General features: G+C 43.6%; 1 protein-coding gene across 2 annotated transcripts in view; it reads left to right on the top strand.

Annotated features, from left to right (window-relative positions):
* ZNF407 (zinc finger protein 407) overlaps positions 1-25,252 on the top strand; it is a 427,510-nt gene that overhangs the window by 15,834 nt on the left and 386,424 nt on the right. For both annotated transcript variants that reach the window (XM_066352233.1, XM_066352234.1), the window contains exons 2-3: positions 6,968-11,694; positions 17,392-17,506. In XM_066352233.1, the coding sequence (XP_066208330.1) occupies positions 7,026-11,694; positions 17,392-17,506 (4,784 nt within the window). In that variant the 5' untranslated portion in view covers positions 6,968-7,025. The remainder of the gene's footprint in view (positions 1-6,967; positions 11,695-17,391; positions 17,507-25,252) is intronic.

Below are 25,252 nucleotides of genomic sequence, written 5' to 3'. Positions count from 1 at the left end.
TTCTTTTGATTTTGAGAATTTGCTTTGATTCCTATCTCACTCAGCTGTCACTGTGACAGCTCATGATAGGATTATACGAGGTCTTGCCTGTCCACTCTTGTCCTTCCAGGGGAAGAGAGTCCCTACTGTGGCATCTGAGTGACGTCTGCACTGCAGCCGTTTTTGAACTCTGCAGGGATAGGGCAGAATCCCCTGCGAGTTTTTACACCTGCTTGTGTGCGCACACCTGCCTAGCTGCACACCTGGCTCAGCACCAACATGTGCTGACTTCACACTGCTTGCTTGTTCCACTACTTTGGGGACTCTAGGAGGGGTGAAGGGTGGGATAGTGTGGGGCGGGGGCAGGGATAAGGGGGTTTCTTGTGTGGGCAGCCTCGGCACACCAGTGAGTGTGTGTGCGTGTGCGTGTGTGTGGGGGGGAGGGAGAGGGGGCTCAAGCTTGCTTAATGTAGAAAAGAGAAGGGATGAGAGAGACATGAAGTCCCTGAAATACTGTCACATGCTGCTGGAAGCTTCCCATGAGAAGTGGCCACCAGGTGTCATCAGAAGGCTATTATTGGTTTGTTTTATTATTGTTCTTAAAAAGTATAAGGGTGCTTTGATTTCTTTATTGCTACCTTTTAAAAAAACCATGGAAGAGCTGTTTCGGCTAGAGCAGGAAGGTTTCTTTGTGACAGGTTCTCCACGGGTAGGAGTGCCGGGACCGTGTGGGGAGCGTGCAGAGTCCCCTGCCTGTCCTGTTGGTTGGTGTTGAGTGAGTGCATGAAATATGCCTCCAGAAGAAGGAGCCCCTCAGCTGTTTCAGTCGGGTGATTTTTGATTTCCACCTTGATGAAGACCCCCCAGGTGCATCGGTGCTTGTTTTAGCACCCTTTCTGATGAAGGTTTTTCTTTTTAATTTCCATTAACATAGACATCCTCATTTCCATTCAGTCCCCTGCAGATCATGTTAAGATACTAAATCACTTTACTCTCCTATTTACTGACTTCATCCCAGTTCTGGGCCTTATAATGTAAACGATTAGAATCCACACGTTCTGCTCCTGGACTTGGTTGACTGTGAGAGGTCGAGCATGCTGAGAAATTAATCTTCCTAAAGCCAGGCTAAGTTTCTGCTGCTCCTCAGGACACTGCTGGATGCTCTCAGCCAGGGGTCCCCCAATTTTTTACACAGGGGGCCAGTTCCCTGTCCCTTAGACCGTTGGAGGGCCGCCACATACAGTGCTCCTCTCACTGACCACCAATGAAAGAGGTGCCCCTTCCGGAAGTGTGGCGGGATGGGGGGGAGATAAATGGCCTCAGGGGGTTGTATGCGGCTCATGGGCTGTAGTTCAGCTCTGATTCGGAGTCTGTGTGATGTGGCCCTGGCTGATCCCTGGTGTCTGCGCTGAGCTGTGGGCAGTAGAAGGCTGGCGCTGTATAGCCACTGCTGTTTGGCGGACAACCTCACGTCTCCTTGTGGGTGTTCATGGCTTTGCTGAGCCCTTTCTTCCACTAGAGGCATTTCTCTGTTCCTACCCACTCCCTCAAAGAAGAAAAAAATAGTTTCAGTTTTCTCAGGGTTTAGCTTAGGGGTTGGGAACCTGTGGCTCGCGAGCCAGATGTGGCTTTTTTTTTTTTTTGTATTTTTCTGAAGTTGGAAACGGGGAGGCAGTCAGACAGACTCCCGCATGCGCCCGACCGGGATCCACCTGGCACGCCCACCAGGGGGCGATGCTCTGCCCCTCTGGGGCGTCGCTCTGCCGCGACCAGAGCCACTCTAGTGCCTGAGGCAGAGGCCAAGGAGCCATCCCCAGCGCCCGGGCCATCTTTGCTCCAGTGGAGCCTAGGCTGCGGGAGGGGAAGAGAGAGAGAGAGGAAGGAGGGGGTGGTTAAGAAGCAAATGGGCGCTTCTCCTGTGTGCCCTGGCCGGGAATCGAACCCGGGTCCTCCGCACGCCAGGCCGACGCTCTACCGCTGAGCCAACCAGATATGGCTTTTTTGATGGCTGCATCTGGCTTGCAGACAAATCTTTAATAAAAAAAAAATATACGGTCTACCGGAAAGTTCTGTTCGTTTTTGGAATAAAACAAAATACAAATTTATCTTACCGTCAATAAACTTTATTAAATAATATAATTGCCATTATTATTAATGATTTCTTGCCAGCGTGAGGGCAATTTGTATATCCCATTTTTGAAAAATGTTTTATCTTTTGATGCGAAAAATTGAACCAGTGCTTGTTTGATATCTTCTTCATTTATGAATTTTTTGCCCTTCAAAAAATTTTGTAAGGACAAAAACAAGTGATAGTTGGAGGGTGCTAAGTCCGGGGAATATGGTGGATGCGACAGAATTTCCCAGCCTAGTTCTGCAACTTTTTGACGAGTCCCCAAAGCAGCATGTGACCTGGCATTATCATGATGCAGTATGATGTTCTTCCTATTGAACATCGCCGGCCTCTTTTCTTGGACTGCTGTCTTTAAATTATCCAGTTGCTGACAATACTTCTCTGAATTGAGGTTTTTGTTCGGTTTTAAAAGCTCATAATGTATTGGTCCTCTAATGTCCCACCATATACACAACATTCTCTTATTCAGAGTCAAATTTGGTTTAGAGGTGGAAGGGCTAGGTATTCTGGGTTCACAATATGCCCTTTTCCTTACGATGTTTTTGTAGGTAACCCACTTTTCATCCCCAGTTATCATCGGGTTCAAGAAGGGCTCGATTTTGTTCCGAGCAAGCAGAGATGTGCATATGACAACTCGATCATCCAAATTCTTCTGACTTAATTTATGTGGCACCCATCTTGAATATTTCCACACCAATCCTATCTTCCGAATATGGTCCGAAATGGTTTGCTGAGCTGAATTAAGCCTTTCTGCGATCTCTGATGTTGTCAGAAAAGGATCTTGCTCCAACATGGTCTTAACAACATCGTCATCGATCAAAGTTGGTTGCCCAGAACATGGCTTATCAGAAAGGTCGAAATCACCTGTTTCGAATTTTTCGAACCATCTTCTGCATGCCCTATCAGAAACTATACCTTCACCAAACACTTTCACTAAATTTCTACATGCTTCTGTAGCATTTCTTCCTTGTTGAAATTTGTAAAAATACAGTGGCGTAAATGAACTTTATCAGTAGCCATGGGTACACTATCGCTTCACACATAAGACTGACGTGAATCAACTTTGTTTTAGTTAATTTACTACATCAGTATGTATACATTAAGTGATAGAAATAGAGAGGCACACATGCGCCAAATAAACGTGCTTATGTATCAAAACTTGTTGTGTTAGAAATGGATAGAACTTTCCGGTAGACCTGATAATAACATTAAAAATATAAAACATTCTCATGTGTTACAATCCACTCATTTTCTACTGCTCATGTTCATGGTTGTGGGTGGCTGGAGCCAAACACAGCAGTCCTCTGGACAACACCAAATGTTTATTGGATAATGTGTAACGTACACGGGTTGTTGTATGAATCTCACGGAATTACATTTTAAAATATGTGGCTTTCATAGCTCTCTCAGCCCAAAAGGTTCCTGACCCCTGGTTTAGCTCAAATGATATTTCTGTGATGTTAGCCAAATGTTCTATTTGGAAGTATGATCCCTTGCTCATCTGTGTGTAGAGCTGAGTTTATGTGACATACACGTGTGGTCATCAGCTGTGGCCCGTGTTAGAGCTCCTGTGCACACTGCCCCTAAAGGAGAGGAGCCTGGGGAGGGCGGAGGCAGCGCCTGTTTGCTCCCAGCTCCTCTCAGATGGCAGGCTCTTTCCGTGTGTGTGGCGAATGTTGTCCTTTCTTGATACAGTGACACATTGGATTAGTTTATTAATTAAAAAATTAGTTGGGAAGTAAGTGCAGAAACACCTCCTCCTGTTTCAGAATTTTTGGAGCCATTGTATAGATGATAATAAAGGTGCCGTTCCTTTGCGCCTGCATATTCACGTGGTTGTCATTCTTTTGTCTCCCAAAATATATGTCAGGTGTTACCATTGGTCATTCCAGCCTTTCCTCTGAATAGACAGACGTGAATCATCCCCAAGTTAGTGTGTGTCTGTTTTACACCCGCCATTTCTCAAGGTGACTCCTGCTGGGTCCACAGTGTGCCCTCGCCATGGATGAGTGAGACATGGGACTTGTCATTGACAGGAAGAGAATTCACATCATTAGGTTAATTAACTAATATATTTATTGATATGTTTTCCCTTTTTTTTGTTGAATTTATTGGGATGACACTGGTTAAACAAAATTAAACAGCTTTCAGGTATACAATTCCACAACACGTCATCTGCACACTGTGTTGTGTGTTCTCACCCCGAGTGAAGTGTCCATCTGTCAGCACTTTCCCCCCTTACCCTCGTCCACTTCCCTTCACCCCCGCCTCTAGGCAGTCACCACGTCATTGTCTGTGCCCAGGAGTTTGTTTTCTTTTTCCTTTTTGGCACAGTCCCTCCAGCTCCCATCTTAGGCCCCCTACCCTCGACAGCTGTCAGCTTCTCTCTATCTATGAGTCTTTCTCTGTTTTGCTTGTTCATTTTGTTCATTACATTCCACATAGACATGAAATCATTTGGTACTTGTCTTTCTCTGACTGGCTTATTTCACTGAGCATACTCTTCAGGTCTATCCATGCTGTCGCAAAAAGTGAGATTTCCTTCTTGGTTACTGCCAAGTGGTAGAATTTACACCATTTTAGACCTAGCATTAAACAGATTTTAAACATAACTTCTGTTATGAACATGTTTGGACATACCGTATACATATACAGACTTGACAGAATTTGATAGACTAGGCGGTTGAACCCCCCCATCAGTGTCGCAGTATTAGTCATTACGAGCACGTACCCCTCACTGTGCCCTTTTCCTGCGCTATTTTGAAGCATATCTCAGACATTTATCATTCCATCTGTAAGTGCTTGGAAGACATTTCTTATATTGTATCATTTGAGTGAGTAACTAGCCTTATGTGTACTTGGAGCTGCTCTGGGATCTTGGGCTCTGAGGGTGGGTAGCGTGAACCTTCCCCTTTCCGTCCAGCATGTGGAGGCTAGAGAACCAAGTGGACACATGAGTAACCAGGATGGGAAACAATTGATTTCATCAGCATTTAAAAAGAACAGCAATAATAACATGAAAAGGGAGGAAATATTTTTAAAGCATGTAACTGAGAAAGGGTTTATATCCAGAATTCATAAGCAACTCCTGCAGCTCAATAATAAACAAAGAAACGAATTAAAAATAGGCCAAGGCTAACAAGCGTTTCCCAAGGCACAAAGTATTTGGCCCCATCACTGGTCATCAGGGAAATGCAGGAACGTGCCCCCCCCCCCCCCCCCCGGAATGACTAAAAGACTGACCATTAAATGTGGGTAAGGAAGTGGCCACTCAGTTCTCGACATTGCTGGTGGCTGTGTAAAACAGGCCACTTTGAAATCAGTCAAGCAGTGCCTCATAAAATTACCCCTATGCTTCCACCCTGTGACCGGCGATACCGCCCCTAGGTATTTACACAAAAGAGATGAAAATACGCGTTCTCAAAACTCTTCTACAGGAATATTCATAGCAGCTTTACCATGAGAGAGCCCCCCTCCAGTGCTTGGAGTGTCATATCTCATATGTGTTTTATATATATTATATATATATTTATATATATGTTATATATATATATTTATTTTTTACAGAGACAGAGAGGGATAGACAGGGACAGACAGACAGGAACGGAGAGATGAGAAGCATCAATCATTAGTTTTTCATTGCGCATTGTGACACTTTAGCTGTTCATTGATTGCTTTCTCATATGTGCCTTGACTGTGGGCCTTCAGCAGACCGAGTAACCCCTTGCTCAAGCCAGCGACCTTGGGTCCAAGCTGGTGGGCTTTGCTCAAATCAGATGAGCCCGCGTTCAAGTTGGCGACCTCGGGGTCTCAAACCTGGGTTCTCGGCATCCCAGTCCGACGCTCTATCCACTGCACCACCACCTGGTCAGGCTTATATGTGTTTTTTTGTTCCCCACTTTTAGCAGAGTCAAAGCAATAGCATTCATTTGGTTTGCCATTGTTACGGAAAAATAAAACAGTGATCATTAGTTCCGAGCTCGGAGTAGGTGATCTTTAATGGTTTTGACCGTTGTTTTGGCAGGTGAGTGGTGGCACAGTGTAGTGGATTCTGACTTTCACAGCCGCTGCTCTGCTTGTGATGAGTTTTATTGCATCAGATCAAGTGGCATTTGGTTGAAAATCCTAATCATGGTGTAAAGTAAATGGAAAGTGATATGTTTTAATTGAATTAAATAACATAATGAAAAATGAAGTCAACATAACCTATTTTAAAGCATTAAATTCAATAGATTTCTCTCCCCCCAATTTACTATGCTAATTTTACTCTACTACTGACCTTTTCCCTTTGCCGTTAACTTTAGACAACACGAAATGACCGAAATAACCGTTAGATGAAGGAGTTGTGATGGACAGGGGAAGGGTTTTCAACCACACTTCTTTTCCTCGGGCGCTGGCCGACCGGAAGCGGAGGCAGCCTGGCTTCCTGGCTTGCCTGTGGGTGGCTCTGTCTTCATCCCCTTTACAGGGCAGGTGTTAGCGGAAACAGGACTTCAAAGGAGGGCTTCTCTGTTTAAGAGAAAAGCAGTAGTACATTGAAATGTACTGGTAAAGGGAGTTGAAGCTTGCGTGTTTTCTTTATTTTTTATTTTGCAAGCTGATTGAGAGAATCCCGTTCTATAGAAGATGTCATAGTATTGCTTCCTGGGTCCCAACGTGGTGGTGTGTTCCCAAACCCAATTTCCTACTTTTCATAAAGGGTCATGTGATCAGTTTCATCTTAGCATATGGGACATCTCATCAGGGCTAATTGGATGACATTTTCATCCAGCGTGTCACTTAGGGCTGACTTTTGGATTCCTATATGCACCTTTCTTTATGTTCAAGTGTTTAATGCTGTGTTTATTTTCCTCACAGGTTATGCGTGCCAGGTGAGCCCCCTTGCTAAGGAAGGAGCACCCCTAGCACTTTACTGATGATGGAGACTGAGAAGAAACCAGAGAATGATGAGGATGAGGATGTAGACACGGAGGCAGAGGCCTCGAGAAATATGCTGTCCTCTGGTGGGGCCCGTGGGCCTGTGCCTGATGTCACAGCACACTCCTCCAAGAACCCCACGAACAAAAGAAGGTTTTCAGAGTCGTCCAGCAGCGTCGCGTTGGATGAGGACAGAAATATACGTGCTTCCAAACGAATGAGATTAGGCGGGGTAGAGCCCGTCGGGTCCGAGGAACTGGGTGTGCGCCCGATGGAACCTTCCGAGAGCGCGGCCCCAGAAGCGGGGGCCCTGTCCGCTGAGCCAGTGACGGTGTCCCTCCGGCCCCACGGTGCGCTCGGAGACACGTGTCTTCCGGCGGCCTCCTCTCCCCTCTGCAGTGTCCACACAACGGGCATCATTTCTCCAAAAACAGACACTGGCAAGTTGGCCCAGGAAATGGTTTTCCTGCACCCGGAGACGGAATCTGCGTTCTCCACAGAAGAGGCGGTCAGTGCTGGCCGTACCACTGGAAGTGCAAGTTCGGTTTGCAAGTGCAACATGCGGGAGCATTTGTCTCCTTCCTGCGCTGACCTGGAAAAGCATCCCGACTGCCACCGGCCTCGATCCAGGGAAGCTGCCCGCTGCCCCTGCAGCCACAGGGCGGAGAGCCCCGCGGTGCTGCAGGGACACGCTGCACCTGCGCACGGGTTGCCCAGGGTCTTCTCTTGCGACCTCTGTGGCTTTCAGTGTGTGGAGGAGAACCTTCTGAATGCCCATTGTCTCGGCAAAACACACCAGCGGCGTCAGAACCTTGCTGCGCGGGGAGGGTTCGTGCAGATCTTAACCAAACAGCCCTTTCCTAAGAAACCATGCACCGTTGGAACAAAAAATGCTCGCGCAAAACCAAGAGCTTCTAAACAAATGGCAAAAAATAGCGATTCAAAAGGATTAAGGAATGTTGGAAGCAAATTGAAAGGTTTCAGAGGAAGCGTTTCTAAACCGTGGGGAAGTAGCAGTGAGCTTCTCGTTGATATGAGGCCGTCGAGGAATACTCTGCTGGAAAAGGGAGAGATTGTTGGAGAAGATGTCACGTCCCTTGGTACAGCTCAAAATCTGGAAAATCAGAGTAAAATGTTAGGCACTTGGATCACCTCACAGGGCCTTATAGATAAACTGGACTCTCCTGAAAGGACCCTGCAGACAGTGCACGGCGCCAGCATCTCGCCGAGGCTGAGACCAGAGCGCAATGCTCTCACCCTGGCCAATAGCTTCCGACGGCGAAGCGGCACTTTTCTTTTGAAAGGCCAGGCCAAGAAGAGGTTCAGCCTTTTAGGAGTTACCAAAAGAGGCACTAGTGACACTGCGAGGGTCTGTATGAGACACTTCAGAGCACAGGTGAAAACCGGGGATGCGGAGCCCGTGTCTCAGCACGTGGAAGCAGGCGGCCGTGCTCACAGTTCCTGTGGGACTGCCTCAGAGGCCCGGGGCCTGAAGTGGGACCAGAGGAACGCCCACCTTGGGTGCTCTGTGGACTCTTCGACAGCGAGGGCAGCTTCCGACTGTCAGACTCCGTGTGCTTGTGCAGACTGTGGTCAGGCAGCTACAAGCAGGACAGAGTTGGAAGGCCACGTGAAAACATGCCATGCAAGAGGGGTGACATTGTCCTGCCACGCAGGTGACTTTTCTAGTGTGTCAGGGAGGGACCTGGCCGGACACTTGCACAATAACCAGCATCAGCCAGCTGCCTCTGTCCTTCGCTGTCAGTGCTGCTCGTTTGTCCCCCTAACTGACGTCGCTCTCAGAGACCACATGAGGGAGAGACACGGCATGGGCTTTGTGTGCTCTCCCTGCCACCTGTTCTTCTCATCTGAGAGTGACCTAGAGGAACACAGGTCAGCGGAGAAGCACATGCACTCATTGCTTCAACCAAAGACTTCTCCATCATCTCCCACTGGTCTGGCTTCACAGAGTTTACCTTTAACTGCTATAGAATCAGAAAACCTAAAAGAGCCTCTGAGCAAGTCTGGGAGAGCAGCTCAGGAAGAAGCTGCCTGGTCCCAGGCAAGCCACGGGCATGAAGTGAGGCATTCCAGCAAGCCTCAGTTTCAGTGTAAGAAGTGCTTTTATAAAACAAGGTCCTCCACTGTTCTCACAAGACACATCAAGCTCCGGCACGGCCAGGACTACCATTTTCTCTGCAAGGCATGTGATCTCTATTCACTGAGCAAAGAAGGAATGGAGAAACACATTAAGAGAAGCAAACATCTTGAAAATGCTAAGAAAAATAATATTGGCTTAAGCTTTGAAGAATGTATAGACAGGGTCTGTATCGGTGCAAATGACAAGAAGGAAGAGCTTCCCATTCCTGGAAACGAAAGGACAGAAGTCCATGTAGAAGGTGTGCAGTTGCAGGGCTGTTCCTCTCTGGAGAAGAGCATCCCAACTGCCAAGGAACAGTCACCATCGGGAGTGATTGCCAAGGATGATGAGTTGGCTTTGACTGCTGCTCCAAAGAGAGGGAGACCTAAAGGTAACATCTCACGGACATGCTCGCATTGTGGCCTTTTGGCCTCCAGTATTACAAACTTGACGGTTCACATTCGACGAAAACACAGTCACCAGTACAGTTACTTATGCAAAGTGTGTAAGTATTACACTGTAACTAAGGGAGATATGGAGCGTCACTGTGCCACCAAGAAACACAAAGGACGTGTAGAAATAGAAGCCAACGGAAAACAAAGTTCAGATATCATTATTGGCCCCGAACGGGGTACCCTCGAAGCCTGTGGCAGGAACAATAGTTCTGATGAACACAAGTCAGCTGAACCCGATCCCTCCGTTTCAGAAAAGCCCGGACAAGAGCATGGGGACCCAGTTGAAGTTGAAGTCGGAAATATATTTCATTCTATAGATGGGGAAGCTGGCAGTCACCTTACTGACAACAAAGAACAAGTGTTTGTAGAACCAGAGGACCCGACGCCACAGGGTGAAGAAGCATGTTCCCAGAGAGATGCCTCGGGCACCGGTGATAACAAGTGTGCCCACTGCGAGTTTAGCACCCACTCGTCTGCTTCTCTGGAACTGCATGTAAAGCGGAAACACACGAAGGAGTTTGCGTTTTACTGCATGGCCTGTGATTACTATGCTGTGACCCATCGAGAGATGACCAGGCATGCAGCAACAGAAAAGCACAAGATGAAGAGGCAGTCTTACCTGAACTCCTCCGAGGCTGAGGCGGGTCTTTCAGAAATGTCCAGAAGTGTCATTGTACCCCAGCAGCAGCAGCGACAGAACTCGGAAGAGTTTCCGATAATTTCAGACCAACTGCCTGAAATTCTTAAATCTAGGAATGCTGACTGTCCTGTTTTAGATGAGAATACTGATTTAGACGGGTCTAAAGTCCTCTGTGTTCCTGAGTCTGTCGAAGTTGAGACTGAAGAATCTAATCTCAGTGAGGACCCTTCCTTTTGTGAAACTTTCCAGCAGCCCCTCGCCAAGGACAGAGTTAGGAAACCTGAGGAAATCCTGATCTTTTCGACTTCCTCTAATTATAGCTCCCCAAGCAAATTTCAGAATGAAAATTCAGGAAGCTCGGCTCTGACTTATGAGACAGCCAAGAACAACCACCACGGGTTGAGTGACGTCAGTGAACTGCGTGCACAGTGTGAGAGCGAGGGAGGGAGCGGAGGAGACAGCCCAGGTGCAGTCCTCAGCAAACACAGGTGCCCTGGAGTTCTGGATGGAACCCACTCAGCTGAAAGCACCATCCCTATTGTGATGACAGTGACGGGCAGACCGCTCAACCTGGAGAATCGTCGTCAAGACCAAGTTAGAAATGTGCAGAATTCAGTGGATTTGAAAGCTATGCAAGAAGATCCTGTCTTGGAAAATAAGGACATTCTGGTGAATTCCATTCATCGTGAAACTGAAATCGTTTTGCAAGAGGATGGTCCAGCTTCTGACAGCACAGTTGAAAGTAATGAGGCTTATGAGACGATCGTCAGCCTTGATGATAAAGGACAGGCCGTGTATAGTGTTGGCCCGTTTGACCCTTCCATCATCAGGATCAAGAACCCAGAAGATGGTGAACCGGCAGACTCGCCCGAGGAGGGTACGCTGGCCACTGACGTGAGAGCCCGTGAGCTGCCTCTCAAGGACTGCGCCCAGGGTTTGAAAAAGAAGAAGGCTGAAGGCGGCTCCTTCGGCGAGTCCCCACGCATCCGCTGTGACGACTGTGGCTTCCTAGCGGACGGGCTGAGCGGGCTGAATGTCCACATCGCCATGAAGCACCCCAGCAAGGAGAAGCACTTCCACTGCCTGCTCTGCGGCAAGTCGTTCTACACGGAGAGCAACCTGCACCAGCATCTGGCCAGCGCCGGGCACATGAGGAACGAGCAGGCCAGTGTGGAGGAGCTGCCGGAGGGTGGGGCCACCTTCAAGTGCGTCAAGTGCACGGAGCCCTTCGATTCGGAGCAGAGTTTGTTCCTGCATATTAAAGGGCAGCACGAGGAGCTGCTGCGAGAGGTGAACAAGTACATAGTGGAGGACACCGAGCAGATCAACCGCGAGCGGGAGGAGAACCAGGGCAGCGTCTGCAAGTACTGCGGGAAGATGTGTCGCAGCAGCAACTCCATGGCCTTCCTGGCCCACATCCGTACGCACACAGGTACGTGAGCCACAGCCACCATCTCCCTGCCGTGCGCACAGGGTGGGACATCCCCGCTCATCCGGTGTGCAGTCCCTACTGCGCGTGCACCCACACAGGTGTGTGAGCTGCCACTGTCTCTCTCCCTGCCGTGCGCACAGGAGTGGGACAGTCAGACATCCCTTCCCATCTGGTGCGCAGTCCCGAGTGCATCTGCTGCTGGCCTCCGCCTGGCTCCCCCGTGCTCTGCTGGGCGGGGCTCTGCACACCTGCCAGTCAGGGCTGACACCTAGTGTCCCTAAAGGCAGCCAGCCTCACTGATCCTAGAGGCAGGCTGTGTCACATGTTCTTTCCTTCTACTTTTCGTTGCACTTATTAGTGTGACACCAATTAACAAAATCGTACAGGTTTCAGGTGCACAACTCTGTAACACATCATCTGCACACTGTGCTGTGTGTTCTCACCCTGAGGAAGGTCTCTGTGTATCACCGTTTATCCCCCGAAATGCATCATTCCTTTCAATTTTATCAAAAAGCCTAGTCCCTCTGATGCTTTGGTCACGTCCTGTCTCTTAGAGCTTCTCAGATGTTTTAAGTCCTGTGTGGTTTTCCAAGGCATCTTTTAAGTGATGCTTTGCATTTCAGAGGACATCTTAAGTGGCTTTTGAGGAATGAAACAATAAACGTTTTCCTACAATTTTAGGGATTTCAAAATATTCATTGCCAGATAGTTTATATCAAAAAGTCTTAACTCCAAGGCAACAAGATTCTGCTTTCAAGGATCAAAAATAGTTGACACTTTTCAAAGTCAGTGTGTTCTGGGGATTTGGTTTTCATGGAGATGGGAACTGGCAGAATTCTGTGTTCTGTCCATACGGTGTTCCTTCTTAATGTTTAGTTTTAGGTAGAAGATTTTTAAAAAAACTTTTTTTGCTGGAAGATGTATAAGTCACTGTTCTAAATTTATGTAACAATTCACTGCACTGTTTCTATAAACCTGCCATACATTCTTTATTTTAAATAGACAGCTTTTCTAAATCACTGTGCTCTGCTTAGACAAGTGCTGTCTCCATGGCTGAATTTATGAGTGGATTTGAATAATAAATTCACATTTTAATGAACATATTTTCATTAAAACTGTAAGGTTTATTTTACTGTACTTTAAAGTAATGGCTGATTATTAAAGCTATACTTTAAATTCATGCAATTTTTGAAACTTTTTGCATCGTCACAAGGAGGAAGACAAAAGAACCCGAGACTTATAATAGTTTAGGGTGATTAAATGTGGATACCAGTTTTTCATGGGAGGAAGTTACAGGGAAACCTGCACGAGATTAATCTAGGTAAATAGCAACATGGCACCATTGATCCCGCCTCCTGCATCAGCACCGTGGTGGCTGTGGGCATTATCAGCACCTCTGCTGCTGCTGGGTTGCAGCTTGCTTTCTGAAATGATACGGTTTTAGAAGTCGGGCTTGTTCACAGGTGCAGAAACTGTGTACTTTGTTAACATGCCCTCGTAAGGCGGATAAACCTGAGTAAAACCAAGAGGAAGATGCTAATGGAGCTCTTTTTAGAATTCTTTATGCAACTGTCTGGTCAAGACATGTTGCTTATAATTGATGTGTCCATTACTTGAATTCTCTTGTAATTATAGTCAATAAGTCTTGTAAATGTGTTAAAGCTCACTAAAAGCATACAAATTCAAGAACAGAGTAAGGCTAATAATTTAAAATAATCAATGTAGGCATTTCAGCACTTAATTTCCCTTGTGTGTTGATAGCTGATCATTCTTAATCCATTAAGATTTATTTAGTCGTTTACAATGCAAAATAGGTTTGCACTGGTCACTTGTGCCATTTGAAAATGTCCACCAGGTTAAGTGCAGAATGTAGTCCATTAGTCTTCCATGACTATATGTATTAATTGCATTTAAAATCAAGTTAATGTGGATGTGAAAGTGAGGTAACTATCAATATGTGACAAAGTAACCCTACTTATATAAGTTACATCATTGATTGTAACATTTAGTAAAAGTTAGCACACTTTTTAACATTTTGTGTTGGGCTTCTCAGCAGGTCCATTTTTATTGTGTCTGAAGCCGCACAAAGGGCACCGGTCCTGAGGACACAAGGCCCGTCCCCCCTTTCAGTCTCACGAACCATTGTTGGGGAAGTTGCTCTCCAGGTTTTCACCCCACGTGTTTTTTTTTTCTTGGCACCCCTTAGAACAAATTGCTCTTCTGATATGTTGCTTATGTCCATGAAGTCGTAATGCAGAGACTGTTATTAATGGTTAACTGGAAAAGGGCTTACTCTTCCAATCCCTGTGTTCATACTTTGTGATTTACTATATGTTTTATGTAACCTTTTCTTTCCCATCCTTCCTGCGATGAAAGCAGCACTATAAGAAATAGATGAGTTTTGGTCATCAAGAGTTGTAGGAAAAAAGCACCCCTGAGGTTTCTGGAGTGTTTGCTTTTGAAGCCCCCGGGATGAGCAAGCATGAAGAGCAAGGCCCCCTCTCCCATGGCATCAGGAGAACATATACCCTGCCCCTTTTCTCCCTGCATTGCTTGGGGAGTTAGAGCTCTGATTTCTTGTGACATGGAAGATGCCTCGACGCTGGAAGACTAGTGAAGCCCTTCATTTTGTGTTTAGGGTGCACTGGCTCCTGTGCTCTTTGACAGGGCCCACCTGGGGGAGAGAGGGACTGTGAGCCTCCCCCGAACAGGTCCTGAGTTAGGGTCGGTAGTGAGCGTGGTTTCCATGAGCCCCGTCAGCTTGAGAAGGTCTGGTTCAGGAGAGTCCGTCTGAGGACCGCCAGCAGTCGAGGACGTGGGCTTCACTCTGTTCTCCGACCCCTCTCTGCGCCCTCCACAGCGTTGGTGCTTGGCGTCATCGCTGGACGAGAGAGTGGATGAGCAGACGAGTGACCGAATGAAGTGTCCAGTGCTCAGGGGCGTTGTGGAAGTCAGGCTAGGGTGCACAGGAATCAGAAGATGGGTTACCAGACCTAAAGTTCTATTATTATTTTCTTAATGTGGATGTCACACCCACGTTTGCGTAACAATCAGCAGGTACTGATGTTGAGGAATGCCTGTGAGGGTCTGAGTGAAGGCTTAGTTTTTAACATTTTTAGCATTTTGTTGGTAATATTGTAAGGTGCCAGAAAGCTAGAAGGCAGGCTTCTTGTTTTTCCTTTTCAAAAACACCTCCCAGGCCAGATGAAAAGAAATAAACACTAGCTGAGGATAATGCTGTCCTGAGAACGAGAGCTAGCAAAAACAACAATGTGGAGAGTTGTTAATAGTTGCAACACACCCGAGAGACACATTTAGAAATATGTGGCTTTACAGAATTCACCTTCTGTTTTCTGTGCTTGCACAGGGAAACAGTATTGATTAGGAGAAAAGGGGCACCCACTTTTTTCTTATACAGAAAAGTGTTACCTGGGTGCCCGAGTATTTGAATTTTTATGACGCAGAAAGGAGATGCTCACAGGGTACTGGGGAGATAAGACATGACATGAGCAGGAGTCAGGGCCTTCGTGATTTCTGCCTGAAACCCAGCCACACAGTGACTCCGTCAGGTGTCCTCCACACACTGCACAGGTCACTGAGAACCGAAAGGGCTGCAGAGGTCCCCAAACTTTTTACACAGGGGGCCAGTTCACTGTCCCTCAGACCGTTGGAGGGCCACCACATACAGTGCTCCTCTCACTGACCACCAATGAAAGAGGTGCCCCTTCCGGGAGTGCAGCGGGGGAACGGATAAATGGCCTCAGGGGGCCACATGCGGCCCGCGGGCCGTAGTTTGGGGACGCCTGGGCTAGAGGGTCTCACCAGGCAGCCGTGCAGTCAACTGAAAACACCAAGGGTCTGCGTCTGGCCCGTGTGGCACGTGTGCACGTGTGGAATAACTCATCACAATGTCAGTGCAGGGTGAGCAAGACGAGAACTGAAACCCACAGACATGTACTTTAAATCCTTTCACCAAATTGTAATACAAATGTTGAGAGAGCTTTATCTTCTTTGTGTGAAGCCCTGGTGTTATTGTGAATTAATAATCTAATTACCTTGTTACCTTGAATGCATTTTACTTCAGAGTGCAGGTGAATTGGTTCTCCTCAGTCGTGTCTTTTGTAAGTCCCTTTATAGAGTTCTCTGTTGTCATGAAGTGTTTCAGTGTAGTGATAGGCTTCGTTTTATCAGAATCATTTAAATAAACTGTAGTTTCTAATGTGATTGATAGAATGAGATTGCTGTAAGCTGCAGTCTCAACCTGCTTTTGACATTTAAACATAAAGCTGACTAGAGAGAACCATTCAGGTGCTAAATATATTTTACATCTACTTCTAACAGGAGAAATGGAGGTATTAAGAGATCTGGCTTCATTGTCATTGAGCTGTGGAATGTTCAACCTTGTCTGCCCGTGCTTAGTACTGTTGACTTTTTTATTTCTGGTAGAAAATTAAAATTAAATGCTTCACATTTTTTGTCAGCTTTTGGAAATTAAATTGAAATTTAAGACTGAAATTTTTTACTGAGTGCTTCAATTTCAACGAAGTATTCTTGGAGGATCCTTCACCTCCAAGGGCACTGCACAAAGGTTCATTGATCAAATTTGATTTATTGCAATTTTTTTTGTTTGAACTCCTTTTGTATATTTATTCAAGTTCACATATTTCATATTCTGTCTAACCATGTTAGAAGAGGTATTTCACCAAATAGGGACTGAACATGTTATGAAAAATCTGGGAACATGTTGTGCTGACTTTAAACTGTGATTTTTGTTTATTTATTTGAAGGTTCAGTGGTTAGAAAATCAGAAAATAATGCATACATGTTGCACCTGAAGGACTGTAATTTCTCGTTAATGTGGGTACTGATTATCTACTAGTCACTATGCCTCAGGGACAGCCCAGTGCTGGCATGAAGTGTGTTGATTCCGAAATAATTTTGTTTTCTCATTGAGTATATATTCACTTTATTTCTTTATGAAATAAAAACATATTTATTGGTACTATGATTTAATGTGGAAATATTTGTTCTTAAAATTAATAATAACCAAACTGTCAGTTTTTCTGCTTTCTAGAATCAGTGCAGATTTGACTATAAAATGATCATAAAACAAGTAATTTATCTACTGTATACTCTTATATTGTGTGCTGCTAAGATAGTATTATAGACTCCCTGGGAATAAGTGTCAGAAAATCTAAAACACTATTATTAATGTGAATAAATTCAAAGCTGCAGAAATAGGAGGAAATGAGAGTTGGCCATCAAGAATTTTATTTGATGATCAATATACGTAAAGAATACCAGCTCCTTGGTATGTATTTATGGTATTTTTAAAAAAGAAATGTTTGATTTTAAAAGTGGAATCACTATAAAAGATACTTTTGTGAAATGTAAGAAAAATATTTAAAATTATTTAACTCATCTCGTTTAGTTAGTATTGCTCACCTGTGTCACTTCTGACTTTAATCTTAGAAATGTTACTGAAAGTTAGGACCACTCACTGAAACATTAACGTCCCCTTGGTGGAATAATTATGGAATGCAGTTCTTTTCAAGCTAGAAAGGAATGCAATTATTTCATTTTGGGGACAGAAATTTGTAATTAGATAAAAAGTATGATTTAAGATCTTGGTTCTTTTTAAACTATCAGCACTGTATTATTAAAATTCAAACCATATTTTATGTTAAATTTACTTAGGATCAAAACCATTCAAGTGCAAGATATGCCATTTTGCAACAGCTCAGCTTGGCGATGCCAGGAACCATGTCAAAAGGCACCTTGGGATGAGGGAATACAAGTGTCATGTGTGTGGGTGAGTAAACGGAGACCGTCCCCGCTGAGCCGGGGAGCATGTGCAGGGTCCGTTGTTCCGAGTTCAGAACGGGTGGGCGTGTGCCGGGCTGAAGGTACCGTGCAAATCCCCCTTTCCATTGTCACGGTCAGTTCCTTATACACAGTTATGACAGTCTTCTCCCACTTCTAGTCCTGTACTCAAGATGAGCAATTTTATGGGCTATGAGGTCAATTTGAACCTGTAATCTGTAAATTGACTAAATTATAGGATGTTCATTCACATTGCCAGAGAGAACTAGAAATTCCATTTAAAGACATTAAAAAAACACAATATAGCTTAGGAGAGTGTGTGTGTGTGTCTGTGTGTGTGTGTGTGTGTGTGTGTGTATATTTGCTTATTTTTTATTTTTGCTATGTTGCTTTAATTTTAATCATATTAGTGGCTCTTTGGATTCATTGGACATTCTATAAGGAAAAAAAGCAGAAAAAGCTTTAATTTCAGACACCTGGTTACTGATTACTGCAGGGATGAAGTTTTAGAGAAACAGTGTATAATATGTGTTTTTGTGTAACTTTATTTCAAAACTTGTTTTTCTCTTTTAGTTACTGGCTCCTCTAAGGGGTCATTCACAACCTTTGTCACTCAAAGGTGTTATGTTTACTAGGAAGTCCTGAAATGCATGAAAAGGTTTCAAAATGACATGACGTCTATGGTATATCATAGGACGTTCAGAGCTGGATCTTTCTACCGTACTTCTGATTGAAAATATATTTTAACATTATTATGCTAGAGAAATGAAGTAATAAGTGCATCATATAAGAACAGTTTATGTGAAACCTGTAATTCTTCTGGCTAATTCACAAAACTTTGAGTTAAATTATAGAATGTGCTTATGTTATATTAGGTTTCTTTTCTTATTGGAAGATTCCTTTGGTTGGCACTACTGTGTAAATATAAATATCTTTTAAGTCAGCAACACCTTCTGGTTTCTATGGGACAGTACACTGCGTCCCAGGATGCTGCTGCACATTTTGACCTTCCCAATAGTTTTACAAATAACTTTGCCCGCAGTTTTATTACCCATGGTTTGTGATTTATTCATTGGCAGAACGGATGGTTCACTGACTTGCAGCTAAAATAAATGAAGACAGACCTTTGCCCTCAAGCCCCTGAAGATCAGTGGGAGATTGAGTTTGGTTGCCCCTGATTTTCGCTGCCAGGGTTGGGTGCCAAGTGGTTCATTTTCATTGCTCTTGGTATCGGAATTTAAAAAGATATCTCACTGATTGTTTTTACCGTATGAGTTATTGGAAAGAGGAAGGCCCAACCCCAATGACAGTTTGATGTTGGATGGCAGGGAACAGTTTCTTTCTTGTTTCTGCAGAAAAGTAAACAATTTTTGCATACTCTGTTATTAGAAATCTAATTCCATTCATTTTTATTAGGGTTACTAAGACCCTGGAAAGGGAAGAAATGTTTTCAGAGAACAATTTCTAACATATGTAGCATCGAAAACAATACACGATTGATTTGCTTTGATAGTGTAATTTGAATGATGCACACTTTGCTTAGCTCAATACTTGACAACATATAACTGAAATATTGCACTAGTGCTTAATATCTTTGATTGCCAAGATAAAGAATTACAAATGCATATAGATATATTGGGTTTTATATTGCTGTCCCAGAGATCTACAGATATGTGTGTGTGCAGGAAAAGCAATCTAGATTCCAAAATTGTATCCCTTAGAATTACGGTACTCATTGAATTTTATTTGACTATGAAATGATAGTTCTCTTAAATTTTAAAAATAAAATTTGACTTAAAAGTTATATAACAATAATTTTTACGGGGTAGGTATTTTCCCTGTGCAGCTAAACGTTCTGAAGAATTGTAGTAAACTGAAAAATGCCTATTAATCTATGTGGTTAGAATTGAACAATAGTGAGTAACATCCCCTTCAATGTTAAAAAAAAGCAAACTAGCTTGACCAGGCAGTGGCGCAGTGGATAGAGCGTCGGACTACGATGCCGAGGACCCAGGTTCGAGACCCTGGGGTTGCCAGTTTGAGCGCGGGCTCATCTGGTTTGAGCAAAAGCTCACCAGCTTGGACCCAAGGTCTCTGGCTCCAGCAAGGAGTTACTTGGTCTGCTGAAGGCCCGCGGTCAAGGCACATATGAGAAAGCAATCAATGAACAACTAAGGTGTCGCAACAAAAAACTGCTGATTGATGCTTTTCATCTCTCTCTGTTCCTGTCTGTCTGTCCCTGTCTATCCCTCTCTCTGACTCTCTCTCTGTCTCTGTGAGAAAAAAAAAAGCAAGCTATCATAGGTTATTCATGTGTTTCAGAGGCATAGGCCCGGACGTAGTTTAAACATGAAAGAATGTAAGAATTGGCTCTCAGATTCGTGGCAGCAGAGAACATTGGTATATTAACATCACTGACAACGTCAATTCATTATCATTGATGGCTAAATAATCTGAGAAATGCTCAGTGGACCTATTAGTTCCTGAACATAGGCAGCTCATGCTGCATTTCTTCATTAGCTTTAATTGCTATAAATTTTACCTTTTAAAAAATCATGCTTTTAAAGGTGAAGGGCTCTTTCAGGAACATTAACTCTATAATTTTGTCACAAACAGAAAGTTCGGCACCATGTTTCTTTTCTGCAAGGAGTTAGGATCTTAGTCTCTGTCTCTCAGAATTTTATCAATAACCTCGTCATTATTTGGGTTGTGAGGAATAAACTGGTTTTCAGATAGTTTTGATTGTATGATAACATATACAAATAGTGAGGCTGGCACGTAGGAAGAATGGAATGATTACAGTATTGTACCTTTTTTAAGTAACCAATTGGTTTTCTTGAAAAACAAAAACAAAACCTAATATTTTATGGGGAAATTGATGGGAACCAGAAACAGTGCATTTTTTTTAAAAAACATTTAAAAAAGTTTTTTTTTATTTGTTTATTTTTTTACAGAGACAGAGAGTGAATCAGAGAGAGGGATAGACAGGGACAGACAGACAGGAACGGAGAGAGATGAGAAGCATCAATCATTAGTTTTTCGTTGCACATTGTGACACCTTAGTTGTTCATTGATTGCTTTCTCATATGTGCCTTGACTGCAGGCCTTCAGCAGACCGAGTAACCCCTTGCTGGAGCCAGCAACCTTGGGTTCAAGCTGGTGGGCTTTTTGCTCTAACCAGATGAGCCCGCGCTCAAGCTGGCAACCTCGGGGTCTTGAACCTGGGTCTTCTGCATCCCAGTCCAACACTCTATCCACTGCGCCACTGCCTGGTCAGGCAAACAGTGCATTTTGTTGACTGGAGCTCAGTATTAAGGCTGCAGATTGTTTGTGACTATTTGACTTCTTTCTCCTGTCTGTGTGTGTGTCTATTAGAAGACTGTAGGTGCTCATCAGATACTTAGCTTACATTTTTCTAAGGCTTAGTTTAAGGGTTGGGTATTAGCTACCCCCTTAACAAAAACTGCCTTTTAAACTTTCATTTCAGTTTTTTGAACCTACACTGATTTTCTTCTGAGTCTTTAAGCTGAATTTTAAGATAATGTATTTTTTTTCCCTCCCATTAGCAGGTCTTAGCTACAGTGTATTGTGAATTTAAGTTAGTTTGACAAGAGAAGCTGAATGTCTTCGATGTCTAATTCCTACTAGGCAGTTGGCTTCAGAATTTGTGATTTAAGTTTTTGTTTTTTTTTACTCATTGTTTACATGCTCATGACATGGTAAAAATTTCAAAAATGTCTTGCTCTGCACTTCCTGTTTTAGGAACATGTTACAGATGACTTCATTTACAAGGCTTTACTTTCACTTTGAGGAGGAACAGCTTTTGAATAGTACAGTTTCTTAATGCCTTTCTTACAGCTGAGTGTGGACTCCAGGACTTTTGTAGAGCTTAGGTGTTTTTATGTGTACTTGATGGATCGTTAACATGCAAATGTGCTGTGAGTCTGGCATAGGGCTTAGTGAGGGTGAAAATCGAAAGGGATGGGAAGCACTCCTGGGCAGAAGCTAATCATTTTGTTTGGGACATGTTTAAAAACAGGTTAAACCCATATTTTTACTAAATCCATGGTCATTACCTTCGTTTTTTTTCAATATTCAAGAACTTGAAAATCTCAATGGCTCACAAAAGTCATTATGGACACCATGTTTTGTTAAATCCATTTAAATTTATTTAATACTGTCACACATTTATACACAAAGACATTGTGTGTAATGTAACAGTATCTGTAATACTCTACTAAATAGAATTTCTGCAGTGCTGTGGTCTCCTGTGCACCTTAGGTAACATTTATTTTGTTTGCTCTCTACTTTCATGAGATTGTGTATTTCATGTTTGTTATCCCCATTATACAGATGGTAACCTTGAGATCAAAGATACTTTTAGTGATGGGCTTCCATTGTGCGGCAGTAATAGCAGACCCCTGTTCCCTTCCTCACTGTCCCTTTGCTGTTTTTGTCTACGCTCTGTGGTGTCTGCTCCTCTGGGACTGTCTTTCGTCTGTGCTCCTGTTCTCTCCAGGGCATGTCACATGCGCATTGTCGCCCTGTCTGTCCCTCCTACCCGGCCGCGCTTGCCTCTGCTTTTGCTCACATTTGCGGTTTTTTAAAGAAGGGCTTATCCAGTTTTTTCTTTAATATTCTGTTATCCAGGCTCTCTTATTTGTCTCTCTCTGTTTCACTGTTTGCATATTAAACTCTTGTTTTAAATAATTTTATTATTTTTCCCAGTGGTTCCTTATGTGTTCATAATTTACTGCTCTTGAGTAGTTAAAAATTAAACATGTTGGTATAATAGAAGTGTCTAAAAAGTGAAGACTTTATTATCTTTTCACTAGGATAAGAGGGTTAAAATAGACCTACCTGAGTTGTTTTTGTTTTTCATTAAACAAACAAACAAAAAAGTGAATAATAGTAAGTGGCCTGTGATTTCAGTAAACCTAGGAAATATACCAACTTTTTACACCATTATTCACAAAGACCCATGTGTGACTTAGGGATTATGTTATTTTCTGATTGATTTTCCTATGTCTAGTCTCAAATCTTGTGTATAGAGTTAAATAGTTGAGTAGCATTTACCTAATCAGGAGAGAATAAGGGCATTTTCTACATCTGTCACCTCTGGATTCATGAAAAGATTCTAGGCATTTTCTAGGGTGTATTAATGTGCGTATGAACTGTTTATTCTTAGCTGGTTTAAGAAACCTTAAATAGAAAGTTACTAATGCTGTAAAACTCCCTTTTTTTTTTTTTGCATGTGTGGCATTACCTAGTTTTTGTGCATTAGAAGGGATCTCTATGTAGATGATTATAATGTCACTTTCTGACCTTTGCAGCTTGAATAATTGTAAATCATTGCTTCATAACGTGTCAGAGAATGTCTGTACTAGGCAATTAAATGGCAGAATATAATAGACCAAATTATTGCCTGTCATGTTTTCAACAACACAGTTAGTATTTGAGTTACACTTAATCATCACGTGCATTAGCAACTTCATTGGAATCCAGCTTCAGGCTGAGCATGAAATACATTACATTATTTAAACCTCTAATGGTACAAGTCATTTATTTGTGTTGAAGTGTACAACATGCAGAGTTTCATAAAGCAGGGAACACTTGAGAGCTTAATTTATCCAAATCAAAGTCTAAATGCAGATAAACACAAGTGGCAAAAATTAGTAATTTTTATAGGCTGGAAATATTTAAAAATACATGGTTGTGGGTAATTATAGGCAGCAGGAATAAATTAAAATCACTATTTTTAGTTTGCTCTGAGAACTAAAGCTGTGTATATACCTAAATCATTAAAAGCACCATGGAATTGCATTTTTAGCTGAACAATTAATTACACCCATCATATCTACAGATATATCCAAATAAAATAAGTATTTGGTTCAGCTGGTTGTTTTGGTTAAAGAGATATAGATAGAAAGAAAAACTTGGTTTTATATTGTGGCATGAATTATGCTTATAACAATATAAAGTGCAACATCTCTCATCTTTATTAAAAATCTAAACATTAAAAGCGCTCTTATAATAAAGGGTGTATTACATATTTTATCTATATAATATTTTAATGTTCTTTGTTTAATGATATATTTTTGTATTTAGTTTGAATTTTTCAAAATGCTCTGTATTGATTATTATTGGCAATAATTTGGTCTATTATATTCTGCCATTTAATTGCCTAGTACAGTCATTCTTTCTGTCAGTAAGGAGTACAAAGTTAACAAAACTAACAAATTGTTAGTTTATTTCTCTGCTGTTCAAGTCCTTGAAATAGTGTTTAAATGGTGAATGGACATTGTTTTTTATATTGTTTTACATACAAATGACTCTAATTTGAAAATCTAAGAGATCTCTTAGTTATAATATTGAAATAAAGAACATTCTCAGCTGTGATCCTAGGGTGTTTTCTAGTGAGCTGTTTTGTAGTCCCAGGAGAGCACGGGAAGAGGGGAGGCCAGGGGGGAAGAGGTAGAAGGAGGTTGTCCCAGCCTCTGCTGGTGGTGAGCAGAGACACCTTCCTTACCCCCACACCCTGCTCTCGGGCTGCGTGGCAGCGTGTCCTGGACTTCCTGCCATGGGAACGTGGGTGATAGACTTATCCCAAGGCGTACCTGTGATCCGCCTGTCACAAAACAGAAATTGAATACACTTTGTCACTTCTTGCTGTTGCAGTTGAAAGCATTGGCCTATCTTTCTAAGATCATTCCAATGAAAAAGTCATATCTCAGTGATTTAAGTCATTTTTGCTTTATTCTTCTTTTCAAATGGTTCTGTGTTGACTTTAAAATGACACTGCAGACTCTCAGGATGCGTGAGCCCTCCTGGTCACTACAGTAGAGTACAGGAGGGTAGCCACTCCTGTAGCCTGCCCCCTCTTCCTGTTTACTCATGTGCTTGTGACAGTCCTTTACTTTCTGGAGGGTGTAGCTCTCTATGTCCAGGCAAAATGCGAGGAGGTGTGAGAGATGTAGACAGTCAGGAAGCATGACCACGGACTCCACATGTTCTTGCATTTCCTGTTGGGCAGCTTCTCCAGAGACCTCTCTTGTGCAAGCCACCCAAGCAGGGGCTGCCCGGGTCCTGTGGTCATGTGCTCCATGTTGGAGAGGTGGACATAAAGGGATATAGATGCGCCTGAGGAATGGAAGCGAGGGTGGTGGTCCAGAGAGGGGGCACTCATTTCTGCTCAAGAGCATCGAGAAGGGCATCCTTGAGAGGCTTTGTGTGAATTGGGTCTTTTAAAGGATGGGAGACATTCACGTGGCAGATTGGGGCATTTTTAACAGAGGGAACAAAAGAACAAAAGTAATAAAGGCTGGGATAGTGTGGCTTGTCAGGAACCCCGCATGAAATTCCTGGACTGTAAGTGGCCAGATGGGGTGATCTGGGAGATTTAAAAAATATTAAATAAACACTTAGGAACATCATCATGTGCCTCAGGTCAGAAGGGTGGAGAGACCTCAGGCAGAGAAATGTCCGAGTCTTGTTGACCAGTTCAGAAAGCTGTCATCGGATGTGTGTAGCAGTTGCTATGAAAGTGACTGAGGGTAGGCCGATGGCCGGGCCGCTCCTCCCAGTCAGAGACTGGGGACACCCAGCCAGGAGCCCAGTGAGCTCGGTGAGAGAGACTTCAGCTGGTTCTGAGGTGGCTGGGTGAGGCAGGCAGGGCTGGATTGCAGCACTGCCTGCAAGGTGCCCAGTGCGGGCCTCCCTCTGCTCCATTGCTGCT

The sequence above is a fragment of the Saccopteryx leptura genome, chromosome 11, assembly GCF_036850995.1.
Source record: "Saccopteryx leptura isolate mSacLep1 chromosome 11, mSacLep1_pri_phased_curated, whole genome shotgun sequence".
NCBI lineage: Eukaryota > Metazoa > Chordata > Mammalia > Chiroptera > Emballonuridae > Saccopteryx > Saccopteryx leptura.
The sequence above is the reverse complement of the archived record's forward strand: the minus strand, read 5'-3'. Positions and strand labels throughout refer to the sequence as shown.